Source organism: Triturus cristatus, chromosome 7 (genome assembly GCF_964204655.1).
Source record: "Triturus cristatus chromosome 7, aTriCri1.1, whole genome shotgun sequence".
In the NCBI taxonomy this organism is placed as follows: Eukaryota; Metazoa; Chordata; class Amphibia; order Caudata; family Salamandridae; genus Triturus; species Triturus cristatus.
The window spans coordinates 1017765352-1017792416 of NC_140590.1; the positions used below are offsets into that span (position 1 = coordinate 1017765352).

A 27065-nucleotide genomic window follows, 5' to 3' on the forward strand; every position below is an offset into this window, starting at 1 on the left:
GCGGAAGCTCCCACCTTTGTTCGCCATCTTCAGAATCTTTCGTCTCTTCTTGTGTTAATCCGGTTCTCTCTGTTATTTTGTAAAGTCTTGTTTAGCCTTAACCCTTTACCTCCTTTCTCATCTTTCTGGTGGAGGAGGGTAGGTTCGCTAGTGAATCCAGAAAGTCTTCAAGCTGCAAAATTGCACCGACAAGTAAGAAACTATACGTTTTGCAGCATGAATCTTTCTGGATTTACTATGCTGTGCATAGACTTTGTAGCGGTTTGTCCTTATTGTGGTGGTTGGGTGGAAGATGAGCACTGGTTACTGAATATGTGTTGTAAGACCTTCTGTCCCACTTGCGCTTCTTTGTTCATTTGAATATCCACACAGTAGTGCTTGGTGAACGCATGCACTGAAGACCATGTTGCTGCTTGGCAAATGTCTTGGATAGGTGTGTTCGCTAGAAACGCAATTGTTGCTCCTTTCTTCCTTGTTGAGTGAGCTTGAGCTGCTCCTTGTAACGGTTGTCCTGCCTGCTTGTGGAAGGGTTGAATTGTCTGTGCAAGCCATCGTGCAATGGAATTGGTGACTGGCCGTCCCAGAAAACTGCTTGCAAAGGAGACAAAGAACTGTTTTCCTGCATTCCTTTATTCTCTCTATATAGTGGATTGTTTGTTTGATATGGAACCTTGACACCACCTTTGGCTTTAAGAGTGGGTCCGTCCTCATTACAATCCTGTCCTTGTGTATTTGTAAGTAGGCCTCTTGGAGTGTGAGCGCCTGCAACTCACTTACTCTTCGTAGTGATGTGATCGCCACTAAGAAGGCAGTCTTTATCGTGAGCATGTGCAGTGTATCCTTGTGAATAGGTTCAAAGGGTGCCTTCATCAGTTTAGTTAGCACTACGTTGAGGTTCCATGCCAGTGCTGGCATCCTCTTTGGGGGGAGCGATTCTCTTAGCCCCTTCCAAGAATCTCTTCACCACGAGAGGTGAAGAAACTTTTCCCAGTTTCTCCTCTTATATAGGCCACCACTGCAGCCAAGTGCACCCTCAGGGATGTGTAGCTTAATCCGCTTTGTAGCAGGTAGTTTCTCCTTGATGCACCATTGGAAGTACCTCTTCCATTTCGCTATGTAGCCCTTTCTTGTGGTAGGCCTCCTTGCCTCCCCGAGTACTGCCATAGTACCTGCTGGTAGTTTTAGGTGCGCAAATTCTAGGTCTTCAGGAGCCATGCTGCTAGGCTGAGACCCTCTGGTTCTGGGTGAAGCACCCTTCGTTTTGTATTGTTAACAGGTCCCTTCACCTTGGGAACCTGTGTGCTGGTTCTTGTGCCATTTCCACTATCTGCGAGATCCAGGACTGTCTAGCCCACTGAGGTGCTATCCGTATCAGTGTCATGTTGCTGATTCTGCATTTGCTGAGTACCCTGTGTATCAGTGGAATCGCGGGGGGGTAAGCGTATGCAAAGCTCTTTGACCAACTTATCCATAGCGCATTCCCTTGGGACCGGTGGTCCGGTTGCCTGGATGCGAAGTGTTGGCATTTTGCATTCTGGTGTGTTGCAAATAAGTCTATTTGTGGAGTACCCCACTTCTGGAAAAGCATGTCTATTTCCTGCTGGTTGAGCTCCCATTTGTGGGAAGCCGACGTCTGTCTGCTGAGCCAGTCTGCTTCCACATTTTCCTTTCCTGGGAGATGTATTGCTAGGAGGTCTATTTTCAGTGGGATGGCCCATCTCCAAATGTCCTGTGCTAGCCCTGATAATGGTACTGACTGTGTTCCTGCTTTTTTGTTGATGTAGAACATGGTGGTTGTGTTGTCTGTTTGGACCAACACCCTGTTCCCGTACAGCTCTTTCAGAGGCTTTTAAGGCTAGGAATACAGTCTTTAGTTCCAGGTAGTTGATGTGTCTGACCGCATCCTGCTGCGACCATAGACCCCTCACCCTGAGCTTGTTCACGTGTGCTCTCCACCCCAGCTGGGAGGTGTCCGTTGTGATGGTCCCTGTTGGAGTTGTGTGAACGGCTTCCCCTGTGATAAGTTTTTCTTCTTCCACCACGCTATTTCCTGATGCACTGTGTGCGTGACAACCACAAGATCTCCCAAACTCCTTGTGACCATTGCTGCTGGATCCATTCCTGAAATGGTCTCAAGTGCAGTCGAATATTTGGGACTAGGTGGATGCATGACACCATCATTCCCATCAGTTTGCTCGCCGTCCTCACTGTCAGAACTTGCCTCTTGCGGTAATGACGTGTTTCCTTCAGTATCGCCAATGTTCTCTTCCAGCTGGGGAACACCTTGGCTTGAATGGTGTCGATCTCTGCCCCTAAGAATAACTTGATATGCTCTGGGTCTGTTGACTATTTCTCCCAATGGATTGAGAAACCCAGTCTTGTCAGTGTTAGTATGACCTGCTGGATGTGCAGTCTGCTCTGGTCGTACGAACTTGCCTTTACGAGCCAGTCGTCGAGATAGGGGTATGCGTGTATCCCTTGCCTTCGTAGGTGTGCTGCTACAGCTGCTAAGCATTTTGTAAACACCCTTGGTGCCAATTTGAGGCCGAATGCCAGTACCGTGAACTGGTAGTGGCTTTGATTGATCACAAACCTCAGCAGGCGCTTGTGTTTGCGGTTGATGGGGATGTTTAAGTATGCGTCCTTTAAATCTACAGAGGCCATGAAGTCTCCTTGCTGTATTTGTGGTATTACCTCTTGAAGGGAAGTCATCTTGAACCTTTGTGTTCTTATGAATTTGTTCAGGAACCTTAGATCTAGGATAGGTCTTCGTGTCTCGTCCACCTTTGGCACTAGGAAGTAAGTTGACTAAACCCCTTTGTTCCCTTGGTACCACCTCTATAGCCTCCTTGCTGAGCAGTTCTTGTGCTTCTAGCTGCAAGAGCGAGAGTTCCTTTGCTGAGTGTGCCCTGTTTCTTGGTTTTCTGTTCAGAGGTTGTCTTTCTAATTCTATACAGTATCCGTATTGTATGATGTTTAGTATCAATTTGTCCGATGTGACCTTTCTCCATCCCTGGATGAATTCTCTTATTCTTTCCCCTACCAGTGTTGAGCATTCAAGATGCTGTTTTTCGTTGAACGTTTGGCTGGAGTTTCCCTTTATGTCCTTCCACCCACCTGAGGTGTTGCCGGGGTGGGGGCATTTTCTTTGATGAAGTCACTTGGTTGAGGGCCGTTGTCGTCCTCTCCGTGTTAGTCCTCGTCCGTTTCCGCGCCCTCAAAAGGACTGTACCCGGGGCTGGAACTGCCAGTCCTGCTGCTGCTGTCCCTGCTGTGGCCGGCTTTGGTTGTTCCCTTGGTAACCTTGCTGGAACGATTGGTGCGTTGTGGAGCGTTGCCTCCCCCCCCCCCCCCCGTCTTCTCGTGGGTGTGCCCCTTCTCATTCCCCTGAACTGCAACGCCCCCATGGACCTTGCAGTTTTGTTGTCCTTCTTAAGCTGTGTCAACTTGTCATCGACTGGCACGCCAAACAGTTGCTCTCCATTAAAAGGTGTGTTTAGGATTTTGCTTTGCACCTCTGGCTTGAATCCCGAAATTCTGAGCCATGTGTGTCTTCTCTCAGTCACTCCTATCATCATTAGCCTGCTTGATGTTTCAGCCGCATCCAATGCGGATTTTAGGCATGTATTCGCCATGCTTTTCCCCTCTTCTACCAGGTGAGTTGCTCTTTGCTGGTACTGTTCCGATAGATGTTTTAGGAGCGGTCCTACTTCATCCCAGTGTTGGTAAGCATGCCTGTTGATCAGAGCTTTGGAGTTAGCGATGCGCCATTGGATTGCCGCATTTCTCTACTTTCCTCCCTGTGAGGTCCATCCTCCTACTCTTTGTCTGGAGGTGGTCCGGCATTAGTGGGAACATTGGCCCTCTTCCTAGCCGTTGCTGCAATAATGGAGTCGGCGGCACTGAACCTTGGATGTATGCAGGGCCCTGTAAAGAATGTTTATATTCCTTCTCCGTCCTGGGGGTCACCGCCTTGCATGCTGCAGACTCCTTAAAGGCCTCTCTTCCTTGATCCAGCACACTGGTGAGCATGGGCAGGAATTGGCTCTTAGTTTGCTGTGGCAGTAGAGTTTCCAGGAGGAAACATGATTTCGGCATCTCTGCCTCCATTTTCACCCCATGAGTCTGTGCAGCCTTCTGCACGACCATGTTGTAGACCCCTATGTCGTCAGGCGGCGAGGGCCTCAAAGGATACATGTCTACCCCCTCTTCCGGCGATTCTGTGTCGAGATCTTGCCAATCCATGTCTTGCGCCTCCGAGGGTGTCGAGTACCGGTAGGATTGAAGGTCTTCGTCGCCTTCTCCCTCGAAATAGTCTTCGTCCCCGATTTCCTCGACTGGTTCGGGGGTTTTCGGCGGTTCCGCGTCATCCCCTTCGACCGCGGGCTTCGGCTGGGTGGTGTATTGGCTCATCTTCTCGTCAAAGTTCTTATTCCGTGAAGGATGCTCGCCATTTCGGCCTCAAGCCTCCTCTTCTTCCTCTCCATCTCGGCGGCGTGTTTGGAATCGAGGGCTGGAACACTTCTTTTCGAGGCATGCAACGACAAAGTCAGCCCTTTCCTCGGCGCCGAGGTGTCCTTTTCGAGGGCAACCTTCAACGAACTTTGTTTCTCAAGGGCTTTCGCTGATTGGGAGTCCTTTTTGAAGGATCTGCTCGGTTGCCTGTGCCTGGTAGCGGTAGCTTTCGTCGTGTTTCGATGGCAGAGCTCCCTTCGAGGACTTCGCTTCACTTTTTTGGCAGAGCTCCCTTCGAGGACTTCGCTTCACTTTTTTGAGTGTAGCTCGGGGTTTTTGCTTCACCCTTTGGAGTGTCACCTGAGTGTTTAGGGGTCGACGACTCCCTTACCTCCTTCGAAGTCTTATTATGGACCTAGACGACCTCTTCTGGTCCTTTGGCGAATTGGTCCTCCTCTCCACTTTTGAGACCCAAGTCTCGGAGCGATGGAGGTGGCCCCTGGCCATGCATGTTGTGGTTCGCCCTTCTCTGCCTCTCCCTTACTCGGAGGGTCTTCGGTGTAAACGCCAAGCAGACGTTGCAGTCTTCACTGCTATGGTCGGGCGGCAGGCAGAGGTTGCAGATGATGATGATCCTTATGGGCGTACTTGTGGTGGCAATTGGTGCAAAACTTGAACGGTGTTTTGCTCATCCCCGCGCTCAGGGTGCCCCCTGCAAGTGCATCCTCTGTCGAACGTAGAGGTTTTGGTCGCAAAACTTCTCCCTCGTCGCTCCGAGTACCTGACCTGTAGTCTTCATCGATTTTCTCGATTTTCCTTGATTCCTCTTCCAAAACTCTGGAACGCTTGAACTCTTCGGGAACGATCCAGGCCCAACAGCGGAGAAAAGAATCTGAAGATGGCGACCAAAGGTGGGAGCTTCCGCAGGAAGCGTGCCGACATCACGAAGGACACCAAATGGTGGGACGTCACCGCCCACCTGGGGCACGAAAAAAAAAAAAATTGAAAATACTACGATTCCGGACCCAACCACAAGATGGCGGAATAATGCACAGCATAGTGAATCCAGAAAGATTCACGCTGCAAAACTAGCTGAATATGGTCTGATGTAAAACAGTTCTTCTGGAGCTCTCGTATATTTCTTTTCTACTCTAGGCGTACCCTGGTCTTCGAAATTCTGCGTTCAACACTTAAGTATGCTTTTCAGCAAGGGTAGGAACTTAATTGCTGTCTCTCGGCTTCAGTATATCTATAAGGTGTGAGAAAGTGGCTCTGTATATACTGTTCCCAAATAGGTACAGGATGTACAGAGTGCACAGTCCCCAGAGGCTTGCCAGAGACTAAAGTTAGATACAACCTTACTCTCTAAAGTGGTAGCTTGGTCGAGCAGTAAGGCAGTATCAAAGGACAGTGTAAAGCATTTGTTGTACACACTCAGTCAGCAAATGGTCTCACACACTCAATAACTGAACTCTAGGCCAATGGTTTATATATACAAAAATATATGCTTGTTTTACTTTAGAACCAACAATTGGAATTAAAATATACTCTCAGAATGAGAATCTTTATATAAATACTTTTGCAATATGCAATTGACTTTTGTAAACAGTTACAAGTGGTTGCAATAGGCAACACTATTTTCAACACAACAATGCATTGAGCTCAATGGAAATTTCATATTATTTGCCACAGATTACTTTTAGGATTACTTTTGGAATTCCAGGACTGGATCCTAGATTCAGTCCTGGGTCAGTACTTGGAATCAAGTGATAAAAGTCGACTTAATTACTGTGATGATTTTTAGACAATATTTTGCCATTTTAAAAGTTGACACTTCGAAAATATTTCAGAGAAAACAGTCAATGATTCCCTATGGCAGAAAATTCAAGTTGCAGGTATAGTATGTTCTCGTTACTTTTGTAATCCAGTACTGGGTGCCTAGACTCAGTACTGGGACCTTTATCCAAAACAGATAAGTAATTACGTTTTCAGATATACGATTTTTAAAGAATATTTAAAGATTGCAGAAATTGACACTTGGAACAAATTTCACAGAAAAACAGTCAATGATTTCCTATGGAAGAAAATAGGGTTACTGGTAAGTACAGTTGTAAGTAGTTTTCAGAGTCGGTGCTGGGCACCAAGATCCAGCACTGGGAGCTCACCCAAGAGAGTTAGGCCCAATGTTATCCTATGAGAGGTAGGGAGGCCTTGATTGGTGGCTGCTGGCAGCTGTGGGAGCTGGGCTCCTGGTCACTTGCTCAGGGCAAATGGGGAAGTAGATAGGTGTAGAGGTTTCACTGCCAGGGCCACTCGGGCAGCTGGGTGCAGGGTGCTTTTGAGCCTTCGGGCGCTCAATTGATTTCAATGGGAAAGCTCCGGTTTAGAAAAAGACTGCAAGCTCTGGGACGAAGATTCTTCAGGTGCCACCACCACTTCGAGAGGTAAGTTGGGTAGCTGGAGGATAGGTAGGTACCCCGGGATTGGGCACAGGGGACCTCGGGGCGCCGGGTGCAGGGGTGCTTTTTGGTGTCGGGAAATCTTACCCTCTGTTGATCGCGGTGGGGAGGGGGGGGGGGGGGCACCTGGTTCTGAGGCTGCAGGCGTCTTCAGGAGCGAAGTCTTTGGGTGCCGGACTCGGGGTCACAGTCGCCGTGGGGTCGTCCTCATGGTCTTTGTTCCCTCCGGCATAGGCCAGGCTTGGCGGGTGCAGAGTGTGAAGGGTTCGCGGCTCCGGGCTGATGCCAGGGATTAGAAGTAGATTTTGAGTAGAGCCTCTACTCATGGGAGTCCCAGGGGCTTAGAGCCAAAAGGTAGCCAGGTTCTCCGGGGTTTGTGAGGTTGCTGGCCACAAGAGATGCCAGGTTGGAGCAGGAGCAGGTTCGAGGGTCGACAGGCCGGTAGGGTTGGGGCCAAAGCAGTTGGTGTCTTCCTCTTCTTAGCAGCTGCAGGGCAGGTCTTCTTTCTTCTTGCTCTTCTTCGGATTTCGGAATCTGGAATCTGGGGAAGGAAGGTTCAGGGTGCCCCTAAATACTAGTTTAGGGGCATTACAGGTAGGTGAAGGGCAGGGACCAATGGGTCCCTGTCCTGGGGTGGGTACACCCCCTATCCTGCCTCTATCCTGTGGGAGAGGGGCAGTAGCCTAGTCCCGATAGGGCAGGGCTTCCCATCTCCAAGATGGCGAGAGCCCGGAGATCTGCTTCATCTCGCCTCCCCCACCTGAGGGGTGGGGTTGGCAGGCAGGCACATCCCCTGTCCTTATTTGGGGTTTCCGGCCAAGCTTCCCGCCAGAGTGGGAGGTTGCAGTGGCCTGGGGAAGCTCACAGAGGTGGCATGCCTTTGAAGCTTCCCCCTGCCCATCCTGGGGGAGGAGATCTAGCACCTCGCCCAGGATGTGCATTGTTGCAGGCCCAGGAGAGCAGGGTCTCTCCTACCCAGGGGTCCAGCAACATGTCTGCTGTGTGGCAGCCTAGGCAGCCTCTCAGACCAGACGTGTATTGTAGGTTAGGTTTCAGGGGGCATCTCTAAGATGCCCTCTGGGGTGCTTGGTACATTAAATCCCACACTGGCATCAGTGTGTTTAATGTGCTGAGAAGTTTGATACCAAACTTCTCAGTGTTCAGTGTTGCCATTATGGTGCTGTGGAGTTCGTGTTTGACGAGCTCTTAGCACCATGTACTCTTAAATGGCAGCGCTGCACTTACAGTGCCCAGAAATGGGCCTGGGTACTGTAGGGGCACAGGGCTCCTGATCCTGTGCCCATACCACTGGCATAGGGCACCCAGCTAGAGGGGTGGCTGTTGTATGCCAGGGCAGTGTAGGTGGTGGGCATGGCACACAGGGATGTGTGCCATGTCGACTCTTTGTATGGTCTTGTACCCAGACACTCAGCCTGCAAGGGCAGTGTGTGTATGTTAGGGTACAGGGCCTCTAAGGGTGGCACTGAGTGCTGCAGCCCTTAGAGGCCTTCCCTGGTCACAGGACCCTGGGTACCATTTACCAGGTGCTGACATGTGGCCAGGGTTTGCCAATTTGGGTTTTAGGTTTTTAGGGAAGAAACATAGGCCCTGGGCACCTGATTGGCAGGTGTCCAGGGCACACTCAAAGTACAAGTGGAACTGGGGGTCTAACAAAATCATATGTATATACAGTGGTATATGCAGATGTGTATGTCAAAAGATGACAAATCCAAATTTACAAACAAGGAGTAGAACAAGGAGAAAGGAGAAAAAGACATCCAGAAACAATCGAGAGGACCCTAGAGCAGAGCTTGGATACCCATCAATTGTCTATGTGATCAATCCTATCATCTGGTCATCCAATCCAAAGAAAGATGTATCTCTTGATCATAGAGATTATCTTGTATGGAGTGAGCCCACTCAGACAGGTCCGAGATCATCAAAGGATCGGAGCAGGAGGATCATATAAATTCTTAGTGATAGAACAATTGGGAGAAGTGCAGTGCTTTGAAAAGAATAATGTGGTGTATTAAAATAGAGTTGTGAGAAGGCGCTACTAATTTAATATGAAAGAAAGATCTCACACTCTAAGTAAAAACAACAGTGCAAAAAGAAGTGTTCAACAAATAACTGCTGTGTAAAAAGGTCGACATGTTTCAGCCATACGGGAAACGCTTCTCCCTAAGGCTTTCTTCAGGACCCCAGTTGTCAAATATTCGCTACTGCATTAGTGTATCAAAAGAAAATAATCAAGAAATAGAATGTGCTTATCTCACTATTATCATAAGGTTGGACTTAATACAACCTTGATGTGTTCCTCCGCACTGTCCATTTGAAATCATCTGCCTGGTGGTTATTTTCAATGAAGTGTCTGGTTAGTCTTGTGACCGATTTCTTACATCTGAACGAACTTTTGTGTTCTAACATGCGAATCCTGACTTTCCGAGTTGTCATCCCTACATACTTGCATTGACATGGGCAAGTGAGTAGGTAAATCAGATTGTCACTATTGCAGTTAGCAAACTATGTTTGAACCCATGGTCTATTGGTGCCTATGTCGATGGAGGTGGTATGTGTAGTATGTGGACAAATAACCACCAGGCAGATGATTTCAAATGGACAGTGCTTGAAAAACCCATTATACCAACCCACATCAGTGATATTTCAAAATATCTATTCACTAAGGAACAGAAATGGGTTTTTAAACTTCAAAGTGATGTGAGGGGCCTTAATGATGACATCCCGTGGACAATTTTGTAAAATATCCCCCGGTTTCTGTAAGGATACCAGAGCTATCTTCAGGCAGTACAGATCCTGAGTGCCATACTAGTTTTTTCTCACTAGCCCTGTGATGGTTACAAAGCCATTTCAGTTTTCATACATCTGCTATGGGCTATGGGTGTAACACAGACTATCAGCTGGTTTATGGATGTCTTTATAGGGGCACTGCGGTGGATCAGGGCAGATCGTGTACCTTGGTTTTCGCCTTTGCGGTTGCCCCGCTGTTTTGACAATGAGTTGCACTTATTAACATTACTAGGCCTTCGAGATGTCTGACTAACTTTGCTACCAGAATAATATGTGTGGTATACTGGATTTAGTTTATCCTGTGGTCTACATTGACCACAGGACCGAGCGGAACTGTCAAACTAAAACGATAATGATTTTTGTTCATATTCAAGAGAATAAGGCTGACACTTTTCCCTAATTTTGTTTCTACTATTCACACAAGATTTAGTGTTATTAATTTTTATCTTGGGGTTAGAAGAGGGGAATCTATAGCATGTATTAGCGCTCTAGTGCCAAAATAAAGCGCTGTTTTATCGCTATTTTTGCTTTCGGCCCTTAGATACTTTACATCTAAAATACAACGTTGGGTAGAGCACTCAGATACATATCTGGCATTCATACAAGATACGTCAACTCTGATATGCCGGCAATTTCGGATTCATTCACTACCAGCAATGGAACGAACTACAGACGCCATTTCTATGACGTCACTTTGTAGTCCTATGACGCGATCACCACGAGCCAGGGGTCATGCGCGAACACGTAATGAATGCGCTTGCGTTTGTTGTTCAATTGTTTCCTAGTCTTTAAAACGCTCTCGTAGCTCGCCCGGGTCACCTCCATTTCTCTGACTCAGATGCCACAACGAGGCAACGGCGGATAGATGAGGATACATCTTTATCGACTTTGGTCAATTGGGCAGCAGTTCGTTTTGTATCCCCGCCTAGTACCTCTATGATGCGGCTTGAATGGATAACACCATGGTTGCTCTTGTACCATATAGAACCCCTCTCTAAGTGTAGTGATTTGTACTTTTAGGGAGACTACCCCATGGGTTTTTGGTTCAGTGTGGTTTTCAATCTAGCGAGCATTCTTTGCTTTGGATTTTGTACAGCATAGAACTGTTATCAAACATTATTACCACATAGAGACGCTTAGTTGATTCTAACACTCACAAATTAAGCGCATAGATCAAAGCGAGACTTTGAGTGCCAATTGAGTGCACACTATTCAACGCACACTTGATTTGTAAATGTGACATTCACCACGAATTTTTGGATTTGTATTAACATGTGGCTAGTTTACCACTAAAAATTGTTTGTTTTTAAGATCTTTTATCAGTCATTGACCACTGCACTAAGACTAGGGAATTCTCTCACATTGGCCTGCTTGTGTGTGAATACTGAGAATACATACATTAGGTGTATAGGTGCTAGTACTTTGCGAACACTTTATCAGAGTCAAACAGTTTTCTTATGTTACTGAAAGAGTTTGATCACTGTAAGCGTACTCTATCGTTTTCATAAAGAGCGGGGCCTCTTAGCCCGGAGTAAGGTTCCAGGCGAGGTGAGGTTCGTTCCCCGATCATGATGGGTAAGCATTCACTGACAATAGGGGTGTTTACTATGTACATCTTGGAGTAAAACTATCTCTTGGAGATTAAGACTATTTTTATATGTTTTTTGACAGATGCCTAATGCATCCTTTGAGGCGGAGGAACACATCAAGGTTGTATTAAGTCCAACCTTATGATAATAGTGAGATAAGCACATTCTATTTCGTTATTATTTTCTTTTGATACAATAATGCAGTAGCGAATATTTGACAACTGGGGTCCTGAAGAAAGCCTTAGGGAGAAGCGTTTCCCGTATGGCTGAAACAGGTCAACCTTTTTACACAGCAGTTATTTGTTGAACACTGCTTTTTGCACTGTTGTTTTTACTTAGTGTGAGAGATCTTTTTTTCATATTAAATTAGTAGCGCCTTCTCACAACTCTATTTTAATACACCACATTATTCTTTTCAAAGCACTGCACTTCTCCCAATTGTTCTATCACTAAGAATTTATATGATCCTACTGCTCCGATCCTTTGATGATCTCGGACCTGTTCGAGTGGGCTCACTCTATACAAGATAATCCCTATGATCAAGAGATACATCTTTCTTTGGATTGGATGACCAGATGATAGGATTGATCACATAGACAATTGATGGGTATCCAAGCTCTGCTCTAGGGTCCTCTCTTGATTGTTTCTGGATGTCTTTTTCTCCTTTCTCCTTGTTCTACTCCTTGTTTGTAAATTTGGATTTGTCATCTTTTGACATACACATCTGCATATACCACTGTATATACATATGATTTTGTTAGACCCCCAGTTCCACTTGTTTTTTGAAACTATAGGATTAGGGGAATAGAACTGTGGCAGGTCATTAAACTTTTTACCTTAGACCCTAGTATACACTTTATGTTTTGATTATTCACACTCAAAGTACATTCAGCAATTCAGCAAAAAGTGGGGGCATACCATGCAAGAAAGATGGCACTTTCTCACATAAGGAAATTATCCTTTTCAGAAAAGAGCATCGAGATTCACGAATAAGCTGATAATAAACTTAACTTGAATGTTTCCTCTGCTTCAAAAATCCAACACCCAAAAAAATACTCGCACGTTATCCAGTCCTGAATGTTCAGCGCTTAGCTGAAGTTCAACCTAACCAAGACAGAATTCCAGTTATTCGCCAAGAACAAGAAACAAGACATAATACAAAGCTGGCTCAATTACATTAATCTTGCCAGCTTTGAATTGAGACTTTCACCGAATGAGAAGTGGCAAGTCGACTGGATTCTCCCTGGATGCCAACCTCATCCCTAAGGTACACATTGCCGAAAAAGCGAACACTGCTTGTTTTCAGCTATCTCTACAAACAAAAGTGAAAACGTTTCTTCTAGAAAGACTAAAGAACTCCTGTTCAAGCCCTCATACTCTTGCATCTGGATAGTGTTAACATTCTGCTCCATGGCCTCCCAGACGCCACGCTTAATGGCATCTGACGTGACACAGCACGTCTTATCCATGGCCTGAAGAAACATGATCACATCACTTCCATGCTAATGAAATGCAATTGGCTCCCCTTGCCAGTCGACACCATCTTCAACACTGACTTAATCATTTACAAAGGCATCACAACAAGTACTTGTATTTATCTGGCACACAAGTTCACCATCTCTGGTGGTTCTCTGCACAGCCACGGCCGACGAAGACATGTTAGAAACAAAAAACAAGGCAGCAGATATTTACCTTCTATGTACTCAGGATCTGAAACAAAATCCCTGTATCCATCAGGAATGCCCCAAAGCAGTTCCAATTTAACTTACGAAGGAGTTGAAGATGAACCTTAGTAAAGGAACAATACATGAATTACCTGTCTACAAATCAGCTAACTCTGCTGTCACTTACTCATTTTATGCTGGTCTTTGACCCTGTACAATGCTCAGCTGCCTTTTGGTTAGGTTCACTCTACAGAAATACCATAAATATACATATAATGCACGGACTGCCTAGCTTTTCGGTGTCAAATACATGTGTCTGAACCACCTAACACTACATATTTTATTAAGCTATGGAGCAGAGTTGAGCAAGTACCCTGGCAGTGACAGGCTAAAAGTGGAACCCCATGTTGTGTCTGAAACCAAAATGGATCCAGAAAGCAACACCTCAGGTGTATTAACAAAGCTGGTGGACTTACTCTGCTACGAGTAGAAGAACAAAAAACATTCTCTAAATAAAGGGCTTGTAAGAATGTACTCTCCAACAAATATTAGGCATATTAGGCATTCAGGGTTTTTCACAACAACCACCTGACAATGTGTACAACTTTAAAAAGTGGGTACTACTTTTACAAAACAATTGTCTTTTGAAATTGACTGTCACCATAATCAGACATTTTACAAACCATACCTTAGTCTCCTTTAAACTGCTAGACGGCTTTCCTTCAACCTTTTTCTGCTTCGAAGAAGAGCTGCTTTTATTGTTGCTGTTGTCTTTACTACTACTGCTGCTTGATTTTAGTGACGATGACTGACTGACTGTTCTCTTCCTTGATGCACTCTCCACTTTGGGATCTTTCAGAGCTACTGGTGCTGGAGATGGAAGTGGGTCCTTTTCCTTCACTGCACTTGGTTTCGATGACCTGCAAATAAATTGACACAACACTTACGTGAATTCAATAAATAAGGAAAATGTTACTAACCGGGTAAGCATCTGTTTGTGGCATGTAGTGGAGTAGATTCACATGCTATGCATACTCCTGCCATCTGGTGTTGGGCTCAGACGTGTACGACTTGTTTTTTTTTTAATCTAATAAGTATTTTCCAATCGTGGGACCTAGTGATTCCGCCTTTTGGAAAGTTACCTACCTTCAGTTACGCCTTATCTGATAGAGACATGATCCAGCTGCAGACTCCTTACCTTTGAATATCCCAGGCGTCAGGCTGGATCCTAAATACTTTTGCTCAAGCAATACCCTTGGCCTGCCAGTAGGTGGTGTCGGTCGGCTATGCATGATGTCAGTGTAGTCCCAGCTGAAAGCGACTTCTACGTCACCTACATAGGTGACGTCTCAGCGCAGGACGTTCATTACTTTTCACGACTTTCCACGCAGGGAGCGCAGAGCCATCAAGTGCACGGACACTGGTGTGTTTCTAACTAGCGCCCTCAAAGGGATCAGCACAGACCATAGAAACCAGACCACAGTGTGGGGGGGAATGGTTGAGTCGGTAAGAAATTTGTGGCTAGATCATAGATAAAGCGTTACCGAAGGTAAGTAACTTGTCCATCTTATAGAGACATCTAAACACAGATTCCTTACCTTAGAATAGATACCCAAGCAATACCATCCCAGGAGGAGGGACTGCAGACAAGTTTAGACAAGCAAATCCTGCAGGACAGAACAGCCGAAAAGGCTGCTTCTGTGGAATTGACTGTCCAGGCAGTAGTGCTTAGTGAAAGTGAGCAGTGATGGCCAAGTTGATGCCTGACAAATTCCAAGGACTGGAACACCCCGTTGCAACGCTGTGGTCACAGCCTGATCTTTGGTGAAATGAGCTCTTAAGCCTTTAGGAGACTGTTTCTTGGCCATAGTGTAGCAAAGTTTGATGCAGAGGATGATCCATTGTGAAATAGTCCTCTTCTGCACTGCACAACGTTTCTTTGATCCAAGGTACCCCACGAAGAGGTGGTCGTTCACTCTGAACTCTTTCGTGTGGTCAAGGTAGAACGACAATGTTCTTTTTGGGTCCAGACAGTAGAGTCGCTCCTCCTCCTTAGAGGTGTGTGGAGGAGCATAGAAAGTGGGCAATGTGACTGATTGCCTCACGTGGAATGTTGTTACTTATTTTGGTAATAAAGAGTCTCTAGTGAGGAGCACCAACTTATCAGAGAAGATGGTCAGGTAAGGAGGCTTGGATGACAGCCTGCAATTCCCTCACCATCTTGGCAGAAGTTATTGCCACTAAAAAGGCTCTTTGCTGGAAAGCAGCTGGAGGGGGCAGTTGTGCAGAGGTTCAAACAGAGCGCACATCTTGAAGGTGAAAACTAAATTAAGGACCCACAGAGGAATGATGAATGGGGAACGTGGGAACATATGTACAAGCCCCTTCACAAATCTGTTTACAGTAGGGGAGTTATATTAAGAGGGTTGGTCTGGCAGCCTCAAGAAGGCAGACATGTACCCTTTAAGAGTGCCAACAGCAGAGTCCTGCTGGGTAAGGGTTAAAATAAAAAGAAAGACTTGAGAGAGGGAAGCAGAAAGAGGGTCAATAGGCTTTCTGTACAATATTATTCAAATTTCTGCCACCAGCAAGCGTACACGGTCTTGGTAGAGGTAAGTCTGGCCGCCAAAATCACATCAAAGACTTCGGGAGGAAGGTTGAATGCTTTCAACTGCTGCCGCTCTATCTCCACACAAGAAGGTATACAGTTGACAGGTTCGGGTGGAGGACCCTCCCCAGCTGCTCCAACAGAAGATCGTCCAGAAGGGGCAGCCTGATCGGAGGATCGATGCTCAGTTGGAGAAGCTTTGGATACCAGACTCTCTGCCACCAGTCCGAGCCACAAGAATGACTTAGACTCAGTCGCTCCTGATCTTCTTGAGCACTCTGGCCAGGAGTGGTATTGGCGGAAAGGCGTTCAGGTGGCCTGAACTCCACTCGATGCGAAAAGCAATGCAGAGCGAGTGCTGCATTGGAAACTCCAGCGCAAAACCTGCAGACACTGTGCAATCTCGGCAGAGGCAAACAGATCTAACCAAGGCTCTCCCCACTTCTGAAAGAGACCTTTCATCACCTCCGGATGGATTCTCCATTGGTGATCCGTTAGGCATCAACAGCTGAGTTTGTCTGCCCTGGCATTCAGGGAACCTGCCAGGTGTTGAACCACCAGGGATATGCCCTGCTGTTCCATCCTTGACCAGAGATGCAGGGTCTCTTGACAAAGGGTCCACAACCCCACCCCGCCCTGTTTGTTGGAGTACTACATGGCGGAGGTGTGGTCCGTGAAAACCTGAAACCAGCTTTCCCTTGATGGAAGATAGGAAAGCTTTCAATACCAAATGAATCATTCGGAGCTCCAGCAACTTGATGAGGAGTCTGGAGACCAGAGTCCTCTGATCTCCACCTCTCCCAGATGGCCACTGCATCCCAGGAGTGAGCATCTGGCACTACCGTGTTATCTGCTTGGGGAAAGGAGAGGGGTCTGTCTGTGACCCAATCGCGGCTGGGCAGTCACCACTGCAGATCCTCTGCAGTTCTCTCTGAGATCTGGACCATGTCAGAGAGATTCCCCATAAGCTCCACTCACTGGAACTTCAGGTCCCCCTGCAGAGCCCGCATATGCCATCTGGCATGTGTCAATAGCAGAATTCAGGAGGTCGTGAAGCCCAACAGCCACAAAGTCAGTCTCATCGAAATCCAGGATAGAGGCTGAAACATCGGTATCATAGCCTGAATATCCTTGATTTGCTGCTTGGGAGGATAGGGCAGAAACTGCACTGTGTCCACAACAGCTCTGATAAAAGGGTACGTCTGGCACAAGTAAGCAGCAAATACTTTACAGTAGAAATGCAGTTTGTAAACATTTTGAATTTCATTTGTATATACACTTTGATTTGACTTACAGTATGGTTGCAGAGAAACTCAATACTTTGTAAATACAGTACATAGACTTGAATGGGCTTTTCAGTAAAAAACCAGGTAAGTTACTTTTTAGATTACCTTTCTGACTCGGAGTAGTATACCTGGATACTACTCTGGGACATTTCCTGTAAACAGGTAAGTAAAATCGCTTTGGTTGAATGGTACAATTTTAAAAAAATTCTTTAGGTTTTCGAACTCCACACAACTTTTCCAAGAAAAACAGTCAATGTTATCCTATCAAGGAAAATAGTGTTATCAATTTTGAGGTAAGTATTTTGTAGTGGGAGCTGAGGTTCTGGGGGTAGACTCAGGAGTCCCCAAAGGTCAAGGATGCACTCGTTACACCCTCAGCAGCACTAGTGCGGCCGGGTGCAGAGGCCCAATGTTATCCAATGGGGGATAGGGGGCATCCGGTTGGTGGCTGCTGGCAAACAGGCCACTAGGTTGTGGGAGCAAAGCTCCTAGACTTTAGCTCAGGGCAAATGGGGGAACAAAGTAGCACCAAGGGTGCACCCTCTCCAGCACTAGGGAAGCCGGGTGCAGGGTGCTGTTTCGACATCATGCACCCTGTTTGCAATGGGGATCCTCCGGTTTGCAAAGGCACTGAAGGCTTGGGGACGAAGGTCTTCTGGGTGCGACCGCCACTTCAAGAGGTAAGTTGGGGAGTGGTTAGGCACCGTTGGTTTGGCCACCCAAGGCTGTGGTGCGACGGGTGCAGGGGTGCCTTTTGGGGTCAGATCTTTCCTGCTCCTGATCACGGTTGGGGGACCTTCCGGATTTAGGCTGCAGACTTGAGGCATGTCAGGGGTCACCGGATCTTGGGTTAGGATCGCCAGTGGGAGCTCCTTGTGGAGTTTTTTCCCCAATAGAGCTCGGGCTGCGGATGGCGGGTGTATAGTGGGGAGGATCCACGGTGTCCGGCCGGAACCAGAGGTTGCAGATGAACAAATCCGGTGTTCACAGCAGACAGTCTTTGAGGTTGAAAGCAGGCAGGTCCTCTGGGGTTTTCGAGGTTGCTGGCTGCAGGATACACCAGGATTTCGCAGGAGCAGGTTCGAGATGGGGACAGGCCGGTAGTGCTGGGGCCAAGTCAGTGGGCCTTTTCCTCTTGATAGCTTCTGAACGGCTGTTCAGTCCTTCTATTGTCGTTTCTTCTTGTCTGACGAAGCAAGGTTCAGAAGTGCCCCTAAATACTAGATTTAGGGGGGGTTACAGGTAGGTAAAGGTTGGTACTAATGATTCTCTTCCTTGGGGTGGGTACATCCCCTATTATGCCACCCTCCATTGGGAGGGGGCATATGGCTCACTGCTTGGCTGGGTCCCCCCTTCTGCAAGATGTCGGGGACAGAGTTGTGCTTCCCCTCACCTCCCCCACCTGAGGGGTGAGGTTGGCAAAGGTGGGCACACCTCCCTTCCTCACTTAGTTTTCTCACCAATTCTCCCGCCCAAAGTGGGGGTGAGAACCAGTGTGGGCCAGTTGCTGAAAGCAGCAAGTGGCCTGGGGAAGCTCACAAAGGCAGCAAGTCTTTGAAGCTTCCCCTTTGAGAACCCTGCCCATCCTGGGGAAGGAGGCTTTGCACCTCGTCCTAGGGTGTGCATTGTTTCAGGCCCAAGAGAGCAGGAGGCTCTCCACCCAGGGGTCCAGAAACATGTCTGGTGGTGGCAGCTGAAACAGCCACTCAGCCAGGACACTAGTGGTCTGTTAGTTATCAGAGGAGACACAAATGCACACAGAGGGCATCTCTAAGTTGCCCTCTGTGTGCATTTTTCATTGAATCCCACACTGGCATCAGTGTGGGTTTAATGTGCTTGATACCAAACTTCTCCATTTTCAGTGTAGCCATTATGGTGCTATGGAGTTCGTAATGACAACCCCCCAGCACCATATACTCTTAATGGCAGCACTGCACTTACAATGTCTAAGAATGGACTTAGACACTGTAGGGGTACAGGGCTCATGCACCTGTACCCTCACCACTGGAGTGGTGACTGATCTATGCCAGGGCAGAGGTTATAGGCATGGCACACAGATGTGTGCCATGTCGACTCTTCACTTTGTCCTACAACAAAACACGCAACCTGCAAAGGCAGTGTGCGTGTGTTGAGGTACAGGGCCTCGAAGGGTGGCACAATAAGTGCTGCAGCCCTTAGATGTCTTCCCTGGTCACAGTGCCTTGGGTAACTGTGGTGCCATTTACCAGGGGCTGACCTGTGGCCAGAGATGCCAATTGGGTTAGTTTTGGGTAAAGAACACAGGCCCTGGGCACCTGATTGGCAGGGACCCAGGGCACACCAAGAAAAATTGCATCAGTAGTCTGGCAAAAAGTGTGTGTGTGGGGGGGGGGGGGTTACTGCAACAGAAACCCACTTTCCTACAAAGGTTCCAACTTTAACCTCTGCCTACCTCTGGGGTCACCTGGATTCTATACACATTGAGAAAGTGGCTCTGTATATACTGTTCCCTAATAGGTACAGGGTGTACAGAGTCCACAGTCCCCCAGGGGCTGATAGAGGTTAAAGTTAGGTATAACCTTACTCTCAAAAGTGGTAGCTTGGTCGAGCAGTAAGGCAGAACCAGAGGACAGTGTAAAGCATTTGTTGTACACACTCAGACAGCAAATGGTCTCACACACTCAAGAACTGAACTCTAGGCCAATGGTTTATATATATAAAATATATGCTTGTTTTATTTTTAGAACCACAAAGGGAATAAAAATATACTTTCTCAGAATGAGAGGTTGAATATAAATACTTTTGCAATAAGCAATGGATTTTTGTAAATAGTCACAGTTGGTTGCAATAAACAATCCTATTTCCTAAACATAACCATGCATTGAGCTCAATGGTAAATTCAGGTTATTTGTAATAAATTACTTTTCAGATTACTTTTGGAATTCCAGGTCTGGTTCCTAGATCCAGCCTTGGGACAATATTCAGAATCAAGTGGTGAAAGTCGACTCAATTACTGTACTGATTTTTAAATAATATTTAGCTATTTCAAAAGTTGACACTTAGAAAATATTTCAAAGAAAACATTCAATGGATCTCTATGGCAAGAAATTCAAGTTGCAGGTAGAGTACTTCATCGTTACTTTTGTAATCCAGGTCTGGGTACCTAGACTCAGCACTGGGGTCTTTATCAGAAACAGGTAAGTAATTACGTTTGCAGAAATTGTACGATTTTAAAAGAATATTTTAAGATTGCAGAAATCAACACTTAGAAGAAATTTCACAGAAAAGCAGTCAATGGTTTCCTATGGAAGAAAAAGGAGTTACAGGTAAGTGTAGTTGTGGGTACTTTTCAGAGTCAGTGCTGGGCACCAAGATCCAGCACTGGGAGATCACCTAAGAGCAGGTGAGTAAATTCGTTTTTGGTACTCGGCTGATTTTTGGTGAATATTTTGAGTTTTGAAAAGTTCACACTTAGAAGAATTTCCAAGAAAAAGCCAGCCAATGTTACCCTATGAGAAAAATGAAGATCGCGGGTTAAGGGTAAGTTCTCGACTGGCAGAGTTGAAGTTCTGGGCATAGACTCAGGGGTCTCCCAGTGTCAGGTAGGTACAGTCAGTTCACCCTCAGCGGTTTCAGGACGGCCGGGTGCAGAGAGAGTTAGGCCCAATGTTAGCCTATGAGGAATAGGGGGGCCTGGTTTGGTGGCTGCTGACTAGCAGGCCACGCGGCTGTGGGAGCTGGGCTCCTGGTCACTCACTCAGGGCAAGTGGGGAAGTAGGCTAGTGTAGAGATTGCACTGCCAGGGCCACTCGGGCGGCTAGGTGCAGGGTGCTTTTGAGCAGTCGGGCGCTCAATGGAAATCAATGGGAATGTTCCGGTTAGGAAAAAGGCTGCAAGCTTGGGGACGAGGATGCTTCAGGTGCCACCACCACTTCGAGAGGTAAGTTGGGTAGTTGTAGGTTAGGTGGGTACCCCGGGATTGGGCACAGGGGGCCGCAGGGCGCCGGGTGCAGGGGTGCCTTTTGATGCCGGAAATCTTACCCTCTCGTTGATCGCGGTTGGGGTGGCACTCTGTTCTGAGGCTGCAGGCTTCTTCCGGAATGTCGAGGGGGGCCCTTGGGGGCCGGACTCGGGGTCACAGTCGCCGTGGGGTCGTCCTCAGGGTCTTTGTCCACTCCGGCACTGGCCAGGCTTGGCTGGTGCAGAGTGTGCTGGGTTCGCGGTTCCGGGCTGCTGCCAGGGGTTACAAATAGGTTTCTGAGTAGAGCGTCTACTCATGGGAGTCCCAGGGGCTTAGAGCCAAAAGGTAGCCAGGTCCTCCGGGGTTTGGTGAGGTTGCTGGCCACGAGAGATGCCACGCTGGTGCAGATCCGGGAGTCGACAGGCCGGTAGGGCTGGGGCCAAAGCAGTTGGTGTCTTCTTCCCTTTTTAGCAGCTGCAGGGCAGGTCTTTGTTCTTCTTGCTCTTCTTGTAGTTTTTCGAATCTGGAATCTAGGGAAGGAAGCTTCAGGGTGCCCCTAAATACTAGATTTAGGGGCGTTATAGGTAGGTGAAGGCCAGGGACCAATGGGTCCTTGTCCTGGGGTGGGTACACCCCCTATCCTGCCTCTCTCCTGTGGGAGGGGGGCAGTAGCCTAATCCTGATAGGGTAGGGCCTCCCATCTTCAAGATGGCGAGAGCCCGGAGGTGTGTTTCACCTCGCCTCCCCCACCTGAGGGGTGGGGTGGGCAGGCTGGCACATCCCCTGTCATTGTATGGGGTTTCCGGCCAAGCTTCCCGCCAGAGTGGGGGGTTGCAGTGGCCTGGGGAAACTCCAAATGGCGGCATGCCTTTGAAGCTTCCCTTTGCTCATCCTGGGGGAGGAGATTTCTCACCTCACCCAGGATGTGCATTGTTGCAGGCCCGGGAGAGCAGGGGCTCTCCCACCCAGGGGTCCAGCAACGTGTCTGCTGTGTGGCAGCCTGGGCAGCCTCAGAGCAGACGTGGATTGTATGTCAGCTGTAAGGGGGCATCTCTAAGATGCCCTCTGGGGTGCTTGGTACATTAAATCCCACACTGGCATCAGTGTGGGTTTAATGTGCTGAGAAGTTTGATACCAAACTTCCCAGTCTACAGTGTTGCCATTATGGTGCTGTGGAGCTCGTGTTTGACGAGCTCTCAGCACCATGTACTCTTAAATGGCAGCACTGCACTTACAGTGCCCAGGAATGGACCCGGGTACTGTAGGGGCACAGGGCTCCTGCTCCTGTGCCCACACCATAGGCGTAAGGCATCCAGCTCGAGGGGTGACTGATATACGCCTTGGCAGTGTAGGTGATGGGCATGGCACACAGAGATGGGTGCCATGTCTACTCTTTGTTTTGTCCTGCACCCAGTCACTCAGCCTGCAAAGGCAGTGTGTGTGTGTACGGGTACAGGGCCTCTAAGGGTGGCACAACGAGTGCTGCAGCCCCTAGAGGCCTTCCCTGGCCACAAGGCCCTGGGTATCTAGGGTACCATTTACCAGGGGCTGACATGTGGCTAGGGTTTGCCAATTTGGAGTTTGTGTGTTTTAAGGAAGGAACATAGGCCCTGGGCACCTGATTGCCAGGAGTCCAGGGTACACTTAATCAAAGTACATTCAGCAATATAGCAACAAGTGGGGGCATACCATGCAAGAAAGATAGCACTTTCTCACAATTATACCTCATTTTGGTGTAGTATTGTGAGAAAGTGGCTCTGTATATACTGTTCCCAAATAGGTACAGTGTGTACAGAGTCCACAGTCCCCAGAGGTTTGGCAGAGGCTAAAGTTAGATATAACCTTACTCTCCAAAGTGATAGCTTGGTCTAGCAGTAAGGCAGTATCAGAGGACAGTGTAAAGCATTTGTTGTACACACTCAGTCAGCAAATGGTCTCACACACTCAAGAAGGATTAGTTACTTACCTGTAATCCTAGTTCTCATCCAGGGGTATACTCAAAGTCATAATCTAGGACTAATCCCCACCCACGTGCGGGATCCCGGAGCATATAGAGAATACATATATATGCATATGTGAAAACATATACATGCAGCCTAAAAATGTTTCAAACATGGCAATGCTGTAAATTACATTGGTTTGCATTGTACTGCCCCCTAACCCATAAGGAAAAAAGGAAGCACCAAGCCAATTGTCACACAACAATGCTTTATTGCCATAAAGCAAACTTGAAATTGCAGGCACTTGCCTGTAGGCTGCAGTAGAGTATCAAGAAACAAAGAAAACTGACACCTTGCCTTTAAGGCATTAGAGTAAGGGGACCGTGCCTTTAAGACCTGCAGGAGACCCCTTGCTCCCGTGATGCACCACAGGTGACAGTTAGGTCAGTTCTTTTTGACGGTGCACTCGCACCCGAGTAGATCTGCAATTAATAAACAATGCCTTGAGGAGAAAAAGCTCGTCCGGGGAGGTGGGAGGGTCGCTTATGACTTTGATGAGTATACCCCTGGATAAGAACTAGGATTACAGGTAAGTAACTAATCCTTCTCATCCAGGGGATACTCATCAATAGTCAATCTATGAATAGAGTAGCAAGCCCATACCCAAAGTCTCGCGGACGAGCATTATAGCATTTAGAACATGCATTAACATCACATAAGCATAGCAATCATGCAAACAAATTCCTCAAAGAGGCCTGCCCCACCTGGGCGTCGGCCTGTGCGTCTGAATCTAGGCAATAAGGGTGTGTAAAAGTATGTATGGAGCGCCATGTAGCCAGTTTGCAAATTTCAGACATGGGAACGCTGCGAAGGAGAGCTACAGTAGAAGCTTTCCCTCTAGTAGAGTGTGCTCTTAGTCTACCCTGTAGAATCTTTTTGAGACAGCTGATAGGACAAGGCTATACATGAGACAATCCATCCAGAAATGGACCTCTTGGAGGCAGCCAGCCCGGTATTCGTTGGACCGTAATTAACAAAGAGCCTGTCAGACTTTCTAAGTGAAAGGGTCTTAGCAAGATAAAATTTCAATACCCTCCGGAGGTCAAGAGAATGTAAAGCTCTCTCCGGGGGAGTGGTTGGCTGAGGAAAAAAGTGGGTAACGTAATAACCTGATTAATGTGGAAGTCCGAGACCACCTTGGGCAGGAAGCTCGGATGAGTACGTAGTACCACTCTATTAGCATGGAAAACAGTGTAAGGTTCCTTGCAGCAGAGGGCCTGAATTTCACTCACCCTGCGGGCAGAAGTGATGGCTACTAAGAAGGCAGCCTTCCAAGTCAGATGCTGTAAGGATGCCTTATGAATAGGCTCGAAAGGAGCTCCCATCAACTTAGAGAGAACAATGTTAAGTTCCCAGGGAGGGGAGGGAGACCTCACTGGTGGAAATACTTTCTTAAGCCCTTCTAGGAAATCTTTGACTACCGGCATCTGGAAGAATGAGGCCTGGGTAGGAGATTTTCTATAAACTGTGATAGCAGCTAAGTGGACTCTGATGGAAGTATACTTTAAACCAGACTTTGCCAAGTGTAATAAATAGGGGAGAATAACCTGTTCTTGACCCCGGATCGGATCAAGGGCGTTAACACTACACCAAATGTAGAACCTCCTCCACTTGAAGGCATAAGACTTCCTAGTGGAGGGCCTCTTTGCTTCTCGCAGAATGTTCATGCAGTCCGCAGGAAGATCTAAATGTCCGTACCGGATGAGTTCAGGAGCCATGCCATCAAGCGAAGAGAGGGGAGGTTGGGATGGAACACTCTCCCCTGGTCAGTAAGTTCGGCAGGCAAGGCAATCTCCGGTGTGGCACCTCTGACAACTGTAGTAGATCCGGGTACCACCACTGACAGGGCCACTCCGGAGCTATCAGGATCATCCACGTTCTGGTCCTGTAGAATTTCTGTATCACAGCTGGGATGAGAGGAGGAAAAGCGTATAGCAATGTCCGTGACCAGCTGATCAAAAGTGCGTTCCCCTGAGATCCCTGTTGGGGGAACCTGGAGGCGAAGACGGGGCATTTTTTGTTTGCCGCGTCTGCGAAAAGATCTATGTCCGGTACTCCCCACTGCCGGAAGATCTCTTGAGCGTCGTCTTCGTTGAGCACCCAGTTGTGCGCTTCGACGAAGTCCCTGCTGAGGCCGTCTGCCTGGACGTTCAGGGTCCCTGGCAGGTGAACAGCGATGAAAGGCCTCTCGCTAGTAGCCATCGCCAAATGAACTGAGCTTCCAGAGATAGGACTCGTGATCTGGTGCCTCCTTGCTTGTTCAGATAGAACATAGTTGTTGTGTTGTCTGTCTGAACCTGCATGTGGTTGGTTTGGAGGGACGGATACAGGGATTTGAGAGCTAGGTGGACTGCTCGAAGCTACAAGAAGTTTATGTGATAACTCTGTTCGGTATTGGACCAGAGACCTTGTACCTGAAGCTTGTACATATGAGCACCCCAGCCCTGCATGGAGGCATCTGTGACCACTGTCTGTGTCAGAGGCGCCTGATGGAAGGGGACGCCGTGAAGTAGATGGGAGCGTTTCATCCACCATCTGATGGAGTCTTTGGCAGCTTGGTGAAGAGAGATGAGATCTTCCCAGCGGCCGGACCTTTGCGACCACTGATCCTCTAGCTCTTGTTGCAGAGGGCGCATGTGAAGACGTGCATTGGGCACAATGTAAATGCACGAAGCCATCGACCCCAGAAGTGACGACACTTGCCTGGCTGTGGGAAATGCCACGTTGAGAAGCGTGTGACATTTCTGAAGCATGGATGATAACCTCTCCTCCGAAGGACACACACTTGCCTTTGCGGAGTCCAGAGAGGCGCCCAGGTAGTGAATCCGCTGAGTGGGATTGAGGACCGACTTTTTGTAATTGACCTGTAATCCCAGCGACTGTAGGAGATTGAGGCAGAACGAGAGATGGTTCTGGAGTCGAACAGGAGTGGAACTCTTCAGGAGCCAGTCGTCTAGATAGGGATAGACTAATATCTTCGGTTTGCGGAGGAAGGCAGCTACCACCGCCATGCACTTTGAGAATGTCCGTGGGGCGGATTTGAGGCCAAACGGCAGAACTCTGTACTGATAGTGCTGACAAGAGATCTGAAACCTGAGAAATGTCCGGTGTTTCACTGAGATAGGAACATGGAAGTAGGCATCCTGTAGGTCGATGGCACACATCCAGTCTCCCTGGTGAAGACGCGGGAAGATCTGATGCAGAGCCAGCATTGTGAACTTTTCCTTCCTGACAAATCCGTTGAGCAGACGGAGGTCGAGAATGGGTCTGTACTCTTTGACTACTCCTCGTTTTTGCACAAGAAAGTACCGGGAGTATACTCCTTGATTTCTTTGCAGGGGCAGAACTTCCTCTATGGCATTCTTGGAGAGGAGAGTAGCTACTTCGCCCAGTAAAAGCCGATTTTGGATTTGAGGGAGGTGCTGCCTCCGTGGGGATACATGCGGAGGGGGAGACTTGAACCTCAGCAAGTAGCCATGCTGTACAATATTCAGCACCCATCTGTCTTTTGTAATTGCTTCCCACTCTGCCAGGTGAACACTGATACTTCCTCCTACCGGAGTGGCGAACGAGCGCGGAGGAAGTAAGATCTCACTGTTTTGAGGGCTGTTTGGTGGAGGACTGTTGCTGCTTTGCATTTCCTCTCCCTCTGCCACGACCCCTTTGCTGAAACTGGGACCTCTGCTGATTTTGGGAGGACCATTGGGGTGTTTGAACGCGCTGATGAAAGGCACGCTTGTCGCCCTGGCGAAAGCGCTTTCGATATTCCTTGCGCTTTTCCAGCCCAACAGCTTTTACAGTGTCCAACTCGGCCTTCATTTTGTTCATTTGGTCATCAGCGTGAGACCCAAACAAAGATGACCCGTTAAAAGGCAGATTAAGAATTTTTTTCTGCGCATCAGGCTTGAGGCCCGTCAGCCGCAGCCAGGCTGAGCGCTGAGAGCATACGCCATGAGAGTAGCCATGTGCGGCGAGGTCCGAAGCATCCACAGCCGCACTGATAATTTGATTGGCTACGAGCCCACCTTCCAGGAGAATTTCATTAAAATCCTGCCTGTCTTCCCTTGGCAGTTTCTCAGCAAATCTGGAGAGGGAATCCCACAGAGAGCGATCATACCGTCCTAGCAGGGCTGAAGCACTAGCCACTTTCATGTGTGAGGCAGAAGTGTTGCACATCTTTCTGCCATACGAATCCATTTGCTTGCTGTCTTTCTCCGGGGGGACAGAAGAGGACACAGAGGCAGAATGGGACTTCA

General features: G+C 47.9%; 1 protein-coding gene across 2 annotated transcripts in view; it reads right to left on the reverse strand.

Annotated features, from left to right (window-relative positions):
- AFF4 (ALF transcription elongation factor 4) overlaps positions 1-27065 on the reverse strand; it is an 862537-nt gene that overhangs the window by 280997 nt on the left and 554475 nt on the right. For both annotated transcript variants that reach the window (XM_085618067.1, XM_085618066.1), the window contains exon 15: positions 13664-13895. In XM_085618067.1, coding sequence (XP_085474193.1) covers positions 13664-13895 — 232 coding nt within the window. The remainder of the gene's footprint in view (positions 1-13663; positions 13896-27065) is intronic.